Below are 12,115 nucleotides of genomic sequence, written 5' to 3'. Positions count from 1 at the left end.
GCCGGAAGTGACGCTTTGGCAGTGGTTCCTCACAGCCAATCAGAAGAAGGCGCCGCCAAGGGTGGAGATTGAACACTGCGTTCTGTGAGTTTTTGGGAACGACCATTTTCGTCAAACTGTGGGTAGAGACAGGGTTTGGCGAATGTTCTTCTCTGACTAGTGGAGTCGTGGCGTAGTCTATAAAGTTGGTTTTGGGGGTCGTATAGGGATCCCAGGAGGTGGTGGTAGCACCCCTCCAGTCGGGGCTCAGCGGGGTGACTGGAAGGAGGAGTGGAAGCTGAGTAAAGGGGTTGGTGGCGCGGTGAAGACGGAAGGGGGTGAGGAAGCGGGACCAGAATGGGGCTATCCCGAGCCGGGAGAAGAAAGGGGGCGTATCCTGGAAGAAGGGAGCAGGACGTACCTTGACTCGGGGCTATGTGGGCCCCGGCGCCTCCAGTTACGGGATGGGTTATGTGGACAACATGGAGGTTTGGGGTGACCCATGAACAGAGTATACCACAGGAGGTGGTTGACTGACTTAATGGAAGTGGGGTGCAAGGAGCCAGACCGAGCGGTCTGCGGAGTGACGCAGTGTAAGTCTCTACACCTGTCTTGGGGCCTCAGTTTCCTCATCAGTTAATGGGAGGGGCGATCATACACGACACACTGATGCTTAAGTTAGATAAGTTGATGTGTGTGCCGTTATGCCTAGCGATATAGTGACCTTAGAGAACGCTCAAGAAATTGTCATGGTAGCTATTATTATTATCATATGGGTTTGCGGAGGGCAAGGGGTGTGGCAATGGAATTGAGGCCGGCAGGGAACAGCCGGAAAGGTGGATCTGTGGAGCGCTCTAGGAGAGGATGGGATTCTGGCGGTCAGGTAGGAGGAAGTCCAAGGATGGTAAAGGTCGGCTTGGGCTGTAACCGCGATGAAGCTGGACTCTATAGGGGCCTGCACGAGACGAACAAGAAAAGTTGCCGCGCCCTCGGGTTCGGGGGCGGTAAGGTTTGGGTGACCAGGTGTGGGCAGTGTTGCCGCGGGGTGAGTGGCTTTGGGTTACAGCGGGGAGGAGCTTATCTGCGGTGGGCGGAGCTGTGGTTGGGTTTGGCTCTAGCCCGCTGCATCTACCGGTCTCGCTCCCACCCGCACTGCAGCCGCCAGCCTGAGGCATGGGGCGTCCCACCGTCCTGCTCCTGCTCTTGGCTATCCTGACGCCCGGGGCCGCCTTCCACGTACCGCCGGCCATGAAGGCCCTCAGCAGCCTGCGCTGGTCAGCCAGTTCCACATTCCGCCGTACTGTTGCCAAGAATTACTCGGTTCACTACATCCAACAGAAGGTAAGGCGGAGCGGGGTGGGCGTGCGGGTAGACGAAGTTTCGACGTCTCCCGTGTAATAGACCCGAGCCTAGGCACCGTAGCCCACCCGGACTTTCGGATCCCTAATGCCTAGGACTTGTTCGGTCTTTGGCTCACAGCTCCCAGAGGGTGACACTAAGTTTCAGTTCTGTTTAAAATCTCTCCTCCCGGGGGGCGCCTGGGTGGCTCAGTGGGTTAAACCGCTGCCTTCAGCGCAGGTCATGATCTCAGGGTCCTGGGATCGAGCCCCGCATCGGGCTCTCTGCTCAGCAGGGAGCCTGCTTCCCTCTCTCTCTCTCTCTCTCTCTCTCTGCCTACTTGTGATCTCTGTCTGTCAAATAAATAAATAAAATCTTTTAAAAAAATGCCTTTAAAAAAAAATCTCTCCTCCCGTTACCAGTAATGTAACATCAATCCTGGTTCCACACTTTCTTCTGTAATTGGCTATGATAGTCACTTCAACTTCTTCTGCTCTCAGAATTCAAATTCTGAAAAATCTTCAAATTCTGCCGTAATTCAAATTCCCCTGACCTCCCGTCAAATTAAAATTATTTAATGCCAACTCTGTCTCCTACTCCGTGGTGACAGTCATCCTTTGTCCCTAAGCAGCCTCTAAATACACGTTTCCAATATCTTACTAGGTAATATTTAGTATTCAACCTAAAACGCAAGCCTGTCATCTCTTGCTTAGCTCAAAGTTGATTTTGTAACCCTTTGATTAAGAGTTTTTAACCATTCCTATTCTCCATAAGACTGAACTTATGTGTAGCCCATGCTTGTAGAGGAAATAGTAGAAGAGAGTCAAGATTTGAGGGTGGGGATTAGCGTTTCTGTGGTTCTGAAGCTTGAGTTAAGAAGTTTAAAAGAGCCTTGATGCTTGGCTGAAGCATAATGCACTCTGACAAGCCTGGATAAAAAAGTATATCCTGCGTAAAATGACAGGATCTCTTATGGTTCTTTATTTCTGGGAGACTCTGTAAAGATAGGCAAAGTTTAGGGAAATGTGTGGATTAGAAAGAATTTAAGAGTCTGAGATTTGGCTTTTGGAGTTGAATAGAACAGCATACCGCTCTGTTAGCTCTGTGACCTTGGGAAAGATACAGTACTTCTCTGAACCCAGTTTCTTGGGGTGCCTGGGTGGCTCACGAGGTTCAGGGTCCGCCCTAGGCACTGGTCATGATCCCTAAGGTCCTAGGATCAGGTAGCAGGAGTCATCTTTTTCCTCTCCCGCTCCTCCTCTGCTCTTGCTCTCTCCAGCTTGCATGCTTGCTCTCTTTCTCTCTCAAGTAGATAAAATCTTTAAAAAAATGAACCTGTTCTTAATCTGGGGATTTGATAATGGTTAAATGGACAGATGACAAGTCCCCAGCAGAGAATTTGGCCCTAAATTTTGAATTTTGGTAGAGGGATCGTATGAATTTGTAACTTATAAGAAATTATTTTTAACCCAGAAATTTAAATTACAGTTTATGAGGAAGAGAAAGCATTTTATTTCAGTAGGGGTACCAGGAAACAGGGGACTTTTATTTTTTAATTTTTGAAACGGGACTTTTATTCAGACAACTTACTTAAATTAAATCTGTAGGGTACTGTTCTTCATTTGTAAAATGAGAGGGTTGAATAAGGAACAGCAAAGTACACACTCTGAGGAAAATTAAGGGCTTTGGGGGAGCTATCTCAGGGGGTTGGTGGGTGAAGGCCCAAGTGGAGGCCAAGTTAGGGTATTCTAGCAACCCCTTTCTTCCTGAACACTTTGAGCCTGAGCTTTATGCTTTGGTTTATTTCATATATTGGGATTTTATATATGATTATTTGCAGAGTTTTACTGATAAAGTAAAATTGAAGGGGAGCTTCTGGAATGAGGATCTCTGAAATCTTTTTAAAAGTGATGAAGGGGCACCTAGGTGGCTCAGTTGATAAAGTGTCCCACTCTTGATTTTGGCTCAGATCTTGATCTTAGGTCAGTAGGATCAAGCCCCATATTGGGCTCCCAGCTGAGCATGGAGCTTGCTTAAGTTTCTCTCTCTCCCTCACCCTCTGTTCCCTCCCCACACTTGTGCACATGTGCTTGTGCTATCTCCGCCCCGCCAAAAAGAAAATAAGAAATGATGAAAAAGAGAAGTGTCAAGAGAAAAGGGGGAACAAAAGGAAGGAAGAGACCAAATGATCTGTGAGCCCTTAATTTATATTCCTTCATTATACATTCTTTTCTTGACCACTTACCTATTTAGAAATAAAATTTAAGATGGGTCCTTTTTTCATTTTTGGTCATTTGATAAATCTGACTTTACTCAGCCACCTTTTGCCCTCTGACTTAGTTTATATTTTAGGACACAGATTCCACATACATGTTTATTAATATAATAATAATTTTCCTTACACCAACTTCAGCTGAGCTTTATTTCATTTTTTGAGAAAACTTCCACATATGTATTTATTACATAATAATGATTATAGTAATTGCTAATTCTGGACCATAGATTTTTAGTGGGACTGACTATGTCTGTATAAACTCAACTTCAATTTTTTTTTTCTTAGTTAGAGGACTTGAAATACTTTTGTGCCTTTCGATAATAGACATCATTATTGGAATTGTAAGGCTCAGTTTTTATTCAAGGTTGAATTTTTATAACCTTTGTAATGATTTTCTTTATCTGTGGTTATATCTGTCCAGTTGACCAAGCCATTCCCAGCTGTCCTTTTAGCACATAAGTACATGAATGGTCTGGGTATAAAGGCTTAGTCCATGGCCCTTTCCCTCCCCTTTGCTCCTTAACATACGCATATACCTTTAGCAACATAGAACATAGATTCAATTGAATTTTACGGTGTTGGAAATTCTGTCTGAAATACCATTTTTCTTCTCCTCAAACTGATACCTGTATCCTAGCTGAAATGTCACCTCTTCTGTGAAGCCTTCTGGACTTTAGGGCAACCTAGTTTGTCTTTTATCACTCTGCACGCTTACTATTTTCTGTGTGTACCCCATAGCTAGATAGTGCTTTCCAGTACCCAGAAGAGCCCATTAAAAAATATAAAGTACAAATTAAATACTTGTTGAGGGAGTGAATGAATGACTATCCAAAAAAAGCCTAAACAAAGCAAAGTCATTTAATTCACAAAGCAGATCATTTAATTGACACAAGTTATTTTTTATTCTTATTTTCGTTTTTTACTTCTCTTCTTCACTAATTATTTTTCCCCTTCTTTCGAAGTCTTCAAATGTTGTTGCTGTAGTAGGAATACCTTTTTATTTGGTTTCTTTTTTCTGAAGTAACTGAATCAGGAGACCCAACAAAGGATAGTACATCACTTGGTCACATCCAGGCTTTGGGTACATGTGTGATGCCAGAGTTTTAAGGTGCTCCTTGGAATCTCTGGCTTGTGGTTATAAGGTTTCCCTTCTTCTCATTACTCTCCACCTCCCACCCTAGCCCCTCAGAATACAATGTGAGTCCTGAGGGCATTTTACTGTGTGATGTTGTAGGAAAAAAGAATGGGTCCTTTGAGGCTCTCTTTTTCCTCAGTGTTACTAGGAAACACTAGTGTTTCTAGTGTTCTCTAGAGAAACAGAACCATAGAATGTGTCTCTCTGTCTGTCTATCCCTCTTTTCACAGAGATTGATTTATTTTAAGGAATTAGTTCTTATGATTATGGAGGCTTGGTAAGTTCAAAATCTACAGGGTAGGCTAGCAGGCTGGATACCCAGAGAAGAGTTGCAGTTTGGGTCCAAAGAGTCTGCTTGCATAATTCCTTCTTGCTCAGGAGAGGTCAGTCTTTTTTGCTCTTCAGGCTTTCACCTGGTTGTATGAGACCCATTCATATTATAGAGGGTAAATCTGCTTTACTCAGAGAGTCTGCTGATTTACATATAAATCCTATCCAAAAAAACACCTTCATAGAAACATCCAGAATGTTTGACCAAATATATGGGCACTGTAGCCCAGCCAAGTTGACATGTAAAATTAACCATTATTTCTTCCAAGCTTGTTGTGAGGTTTAAATATAGTAACACATGAAAGCACAAGCATAGTGCCTGGGACGTAGTAGGAACTTAAGGAACGTAACAGAGTAAATGCTGGTTTCTTCCCCATTCTGTCCTAAAACCACAGTCCCCAGAGTGTTAGCATTTCAGATTGAAGCAAATGCGTGACAGTTGTGGTAATGTCTCTTTTAGAAACTTAATTGGTCAGTAATTTATACTCAACTATTCCTGTTTAACTAATGATCAGTGTTTATTCATCTTGACCCAGCATTAAGCTCATGGCCACTGACTTCTGCAAAGCCTTCCCACAGCTCCTTCCTTGTCTGCTATGAGGCAGTCACATAGGTGGGCTAAGCTGTTTCTACTGGTGTATATCCGTAATGGTTCTTTATTTCCTACTCCAGGTTTCCCTTTTCCACTCATGCCACAGTGGCCCTAATGTCTAGTAAAATCCTGATCTTTCTCCTCCTCCTCTCCTTTTTAATTTTTTCCCCTCTTCTCCACTTTTTATTATTGGTTCATCTATTGATGGCTTTCCCCTAAGGCCCAGAGTATATGTCACAAATATTATGCAACTTCTGAATTGATTTGTGTTTTTACTCCTAGAATCATTACCAGAAGGGGTCTTGGAGATCATGTAGTCTACCCCTTAGATATGATGAGGTAACTTTGATCTAAATTAGAAGAGTCAGGAACTTGTTAGAGATTGATTACTATACACGTTTGAGAGCAAATTATATTTCTCCTATTAGCTGAGGAAAACTTCAGACAGGTTACTCTGAGCATCTGTGTTTATAATCAGCAAGATTTTTGGGATAATTATACTGTTTATCTCACAGATTTGTTGTGACATGAGCTAGTATGTGTAAAGGACTTAATAGTACAGTTTATATATAATTTTACTCAATAAATGATAAATATTTTAATTTTATCTTGAGGTTTCTTAATATATATGGCTTTAACTTACCCCCTCTCCACACAGAATAAAATATTCAAATCATCACTTACCATGCCTAAAATAGTTATTCTGGAAAATATGAAAATCTATACGAACTCTTTTTTCAGTTACATAAATAGTATATATATTTCTTTTTATCAGTGGGTTATAGTTTAATATACTTGTAAATAAGGCAAAGAAATGCTCCAGTCTGGAAATTGCACATGTCACTTCCTTTCATAATTCTTTGAACCATACTGATTATATTGCTGCATCTAAGGACAGGGTGGGGAGACAAAAAATACTCACTTTGGAGATCCTAGAAGGAAACAACAACACTAGAAGGAAACAAAAACAACACTAATGACTACCATACTCAGTCTCTTATTCACCGTCCATCCACCTACTCGGTGTTCATCCAATTCCTTTTATATGTCAGGCACTGGACTAGGTCCCAGGAAGGCAGAGATGATTACATCCTGGTGGAATTCACATACTTCTTGACCATTCCAGTCATACATACTTAAGCTTATATCTGAAAACTATGAAAGAGGACTGACAAAATGTGTAATGTCTTGGCATTATGTGGCTGCATTTGCAGATTGCTTCAAAAAATCCCTGAAGTTGGCACTCCTAGATGGCTCAGTGGTTAAGCATCTGCCTTTGGCTTGGGTCGTGATCCTGGGGTCCTGGGATCAAATCCCTGCTCAGCAGAGAGCCTGCTTCTCCCTCTCCCTTTTTTGCTCCCTCTGCTTATGCTCTCTGTCTGTATCTCTCTCTGTCAGATAAATAAATGAATAAATAAATCTTAAACAAAAAAAATCCCTGAAGTGAGCCTGGTCTACTTAATATTTTCTTGCTCAACTTAATCATTACCATGATAGTTCGCTGACCTGATGTGTATATATACATTGAAGCATGTGATAAATAAAGGAATTTATTTATTCGTACTGTCACTTAGTATTTAAAATAATGGTTTTGCCTGTCTTTTTCATAATGAAACAAAATTGATATAGAGCTTTATGTAAAAAATCTGAAGTATGCTTTTTAAGTGTCCATCAAAAGGAAACTTTTACATTGACAATGTGTATGTTATTGGTGAGTTATAAAAATCTTTTTTTTATATCTTTTTTTAAAGACCTTATTTATTTGACAGAGAGAGAGAGAGAGATATCACTAGTAGGCAGAGAGGGGGAGAGAGAGAGAGATCACTAGTAGGCAGAGAGGGCAGAGAGAGAGGGGGAAAGCAGGTTTCCTGCTAAGCAGAAAGCCTGATGAGGAACTCGATCCCAGGACCCTGAGATCATGACCTGAGCCAAAGACAGAGGCTTAACCCACTGAGCCACCCAGGCCCCCCTTTTACTATCTTTTTTACTCTGGTTCACAATTTAAGAAAAATCTTTGTTGTTTATGAGCAGTGAATGAGTAAACATTTATTGATTGTCTTATCAGGGCCAGGTATTATTTTAAAACTCGTTTACACAATCATTTTCAAAAATAGATGGTTTAGTTGAGGTTCATAGAGGTTAAGTGACTTGATCCAGCTATTGAGGGAAATATATTTTAATCTTTTGCTTCCAAGATCTATGATCTTTCATTCAGTTGACATCACGATGCCTCTGTTTTCAAAACTGATGTCTCTGTGTCTATTATATTCCACATTCAGTTTTAAAAACAATACTGTGAGGTAGATATTATGCTTATTTTTAGAAGTGAATCTATCAGGCTTCAGAAGGATCAAAGGAAGAAACATCTACAATATGCCATTTGTAAATCTCCTGCTTTCTTAGTCCCAAATTGTAAGTAATTTGTGGTACCTTGATAAAATGAAATATTATTATGCCTTAAAAATGATGGTCTTGAAGTCTATCTGGTAATGTGAGAAATGTTCTTGAATTAATGTTAAATGAAAAAAGCAAAATAGAAAACTTGAACATACAAATGTTGCCAAATTCAAACAATTGAAAAATTCCAAATTGAAAAAAACAAATTTCAAATTCCAAATTTAAAAATTCCAAATTTTAAAAAAATGAACATTCAAAATCCAAACTGAAAAAAAAAACCCTCTTTTTGTTAAGTTCTTACTCTTTGCAAGGCACTCTTCTAGGCCTTCTAGGCCATGGGGGGAAGAGCGTTCAAGGCATAGGGAAAAGCAAGTACAAAAGCCTGAAGGTAGATGTTTGTCTGGCAGGAACAACTAAAAGGAGGCCAACCAATATGGCTGAAAGGACCCAAGGAGAGAGTACCAGGGGGTGAGGACAGTGAGGAGGAAAGAGAACAGAAACACTCCTCTAGCAGAAAAGGGAAGTAAATGGGCTAGAGAATTGATAGTTTGATTATAGCCACCTTTGAAGTCTCATTCATTTAATAAGATTATTTGATAGGCTGTATGTTTTTCTAGCTACATTTACTTCCTTGGGTATGAATGAGAAGTTGGTGGAGAGTTCTTTTTTTTTTTTTTTTTTAAGATTTTATTTATTTATTTGACAGGCAGAGATCACAAGTAGGCAGAGAGAGAGAGGAGGGAAGCAGGCTCCCTGCTGAGCAGAAAGCCCGATGTGGGGCTCGATCCCAGGACCCTGAGATCATGACCTGAGCCGAAGGCAGAGGCTTTAACCCACTGAGCCACCCAGGCACCCCTGGAGAGTTCTTTTTAACCATTTGCCAAATCAGTGAGAGAGAGAGACATGGGAATTGAGGGACACATGCAAGGGAGTAGTTTATTCATTGACCATGAAATTTAAGCCAAGTAAGGAAAAGAGTGAGGATGGGGTGAGGAACAGTGAAAAGTAAATTATGTGAGGTTGAAGGTCCTTCTTGCTTCCTGCAGTTAGCCCTTTACTGTATTCCCCTGGGTCACTTCAATCACCTTTTCTCCTCAGAGCCTGTAATGATTTCTAATTATTTGCTTTTTTATTTTTTTTAAGACTTTATTTATTTGAGAGTGAGTGAGTGTACAAATATGGGGAGGGGCTAGGGGAGTGGGAGAAGTTCAAGCAGACTTCCACTGAGCAGGGAGACAGATGCCAGGCCCTGTCCTAGGACTCTTGAGATCATGACCTGAGCACAAAGCAGACACTTAACAGACTGAGCTACCCAGGCACGCCAGCTGATTGTTTCCTTTATTCAGAACAAAATGCTGTATCATTCCAAGGCCTTCCACCCTGTGACCCCAACCCATTTTTCCAGTGTGCTAATCTATTCTTCACAAATGCTCTTTCTTTTCCTGTTTCTATGCTTTAGCCCACATTGTTCCTTTTGCTTGGAATACCTCTCCCAATGCCCTTACCTCCTTTATCAATCTTAGCCTTTTTTTAAAACCCCATCTCAGACACTGCCTTCTCCATGAGGTATGTCTTAATCTCCTGGAATGTCAGATCTATCTTTGTACTTCTCTTATGGCACATGTTTTATTCTAGCCTTGTGTTAAAATCTTTTGTACCCTTATTTTACTCCATTTTAAAGCAGGAACTCTGTCTTGTAAGTATCATACTCCATAGCATACTGCCCCTAGGTTTTAGATAGTTTTTATAGTTCTAGAGTATCATCATTACAAATGTTTGTTGAATCTGTTCTCCTTTACTGCTTCCCTCTACATTGAAATAAGGAAGGGGTGTGTGTGTGAATAGGGAAGGAAATGGCATGGAGACTTTATTTTCAACTGTCCTTAAAATCCTTTTGGGAAACAATGTAGAATGCCAGGCAAATAAAAGCAGTCCCACTTATTCGCATTCTCTTATTCTGATGATCTGTCTGGAAGCTGTAGCTAGTTATCTGAACTGACCCTTCTCCCCACACATGTATAGAGAAAGAATCATGGGAGGGAGTGTGGCAAAGTTTGCTCTCTGTTTTGTGTCTGGGTGAGGGCCAGGGAAAGGATAAATAATGAAGATAATTAGGAAAAATGTCCCCATAAAGCCTACTTCTGTGGCAGTTGTGTACTTCCCATATTTACTAGAGACCTGAGGTAAAGGCAATACTTATTATGATTCATTTGCAAAAAGAAGCCAGTTAACTATGTGTATTTGTAAATCCTTACTTTCTGTTATGTATTTGTCAGTTCTGAGTTGTCACACAGTACTGCACCTGGAGAGGATCAACTGTCCCGTCTCTCTGAAGTTCATGATGTTCTTTCTTTTCGTTTATGTTGTGGGGATGCATGCATGGGTTAGGAAAAGGCTGATTTATTAATAAGTCAGATTTCTTTAGGAGCTTTCCCTGAATAGCTTTGCAAGTTGGTTATATGGTACAATGAAGTATCATTCTATTACAGTAGATATGATATCTGACATATAGTAAAGTAGCACAGTGTTCATCCAGAAATATTTATTTAACTCTTCCCATGTGCCATATGCTATGTTAATAGCTGGGGATAAGTGGAAATCAAAGATAGACTTCATGAAGTTTACAGTTTAGTGGGAAAGAACATAGTGATAAGTAATTACTAGCGTGACAATGTGTGCTCTAAGGAAGTAGATTGTTGTGGGATCTATAATGGAGTCCTGAGTCTTGCGTATTAGAAAACCCTTTAAAAAAAAAAAAAAAGATTTTGTTTATTTATTTGAGAGAGTGAGAGAGAGCACAAGAAGGGGGAGGGTCGGAGGGAGAAGCAGACTTCCCACCAAGCAGGGAGCCTAGTGTGGGACTCAATCCAGGGCTCCAGGATCCTGACCTGAGGTGAAGGCAGCTGCTCAACTGACTGAGCCACCCAAGCGCCGGTGTATTAGAGAATCCTGGCAGCAATGGTGTCAAAGCAGAGACTGGGAATTTGGATAGGAGTTAGCCAGGAGAAGAGATAATCGAGATTTCTGCCCAGGTAGAGAGTGTATCTTAAGGTAGGAAAGAGAAGTCCATATTGGAGGAACTGAAAGGTCAGTAATACTGGGACAGGGGGTCAGACTCTCATGAGGCAAGAGGTGGGCTATGAAGTCAGTATTATTACTATTTCCATTGGCACAAGCATGGTATAGGTATTCCTTTCTGAATTTTTCATTGACTTCAAGAACATAACTTGGTGTTGAAGTGGTATGGGGCAAAGCACTGCTCTGCTGACCAGAATAAATGCATTCACCTTATAACAGGTACAGCCTAAGTGCTCTTAATATATTTATCTTCCACCCTGCAAGGAGGTACTACATCTTCTTTATAGAGAAAGAAAGGGCTCAGAGGTAAAGTGATATATCCATGATCCCATAGTTGATAAGTGATAGTGCCAGGATTTAAACTAAGCCCTGTTGACATCAGAGCCCTTGATCTATGTTACTTCTGTGTTAGCTCTATTTCTGGAATAGACATAAGATTGTGTAATTCATGGCCTAAATTAGAGATAGTGTGGAAGTCACATTTGTTAAGGAAATCCAGATTAGACCATAATAAAGTTGAATCAAGAGGACTCTCAATTCTCTAGCACCACGCTGGATAATTTTGGAGAGGAAAAAAAAAATCGTAATGGAGGTTTTAACAATATAGAACTTTCTTCTGACTTGGCTTTCCTGTTACAAAAAGAAAATATTGAATGCTCTTTAAATAAATGAACCATGTTAACAGCAAAAAGGAGCTATGAAACCTTCCAAGACACAAACTATTAGGTATTTTTGGAGGGCTCTGTAATTCTAGAGTAAAGGATGTTAAGAGACCTCCACTGATGATCACAAAAAGGTACTCTCCAAGAAATAAAGAAAGAGACTAAACTGGTTGTGGGGCAGGAGTGAGGTCATTACTTTAGAAATTGTTCCCTTAAGTTTGGTGCTTAGTGTAGTTCACCGTAGTTCCATTAGGGAATCCTCCTTAATTTTAAGCTTTCCCAACAATCTGTGTACAAAATTTGGCTTGGAATAAGTTAAAGTTCATGTA

General features: G+C 40.9%; 1 protein-coding gene across 4 annotated transcripts in view; it reads left to right on the top strand.

Annotated features, from left to right (window-relative positions):
- Positions 1–13: 13 nt before the first annotated feature.
- The window catches only part of PRCP (prolylcarboxypeptidase), a 73,900-nt gene continuing 61,798 nt past the window's right edge, over positions 14–12,115 (top strand). Inside the window, exons 1-2 of one of the 4 annotated variants that reach the window (XM_059411842.1) lie at positions 14–84; positions 1,138–1,320. In XM_059411842.1, coding sequence (XP_059267825.1) covers positions 1,153–1,320 — 168 coding nt within the window. In that variant the 5' untranslated portion in view covers positions 14–84; positions 1,138–1,152. The other 3 variants (XM_059411858.1, XM_059411865.1, XM_059411851.1) reach the window with 3 other exon arrangements.

The sequence above is a fragment of the Mustela nigripes genome, chromosome 1, assembly GCF_022355385.1.
Source record: "Mustela nigripes isolate SB6536 chromosome 1, MUSNIG.SB6536, whole genome shotgun sequence".
Classification (NCBI taxonomy): domain Eukaryota; kingdom Metazoa; phylum Chordata; class Mammalia; order Carnivora; family Mustelidae; genus Mustela; species Mustela nigripes.
Note: the sequence above shows the minus strand (reverse complement) of the source record. Positions and strands in the feature narration are given on the sequence as shown.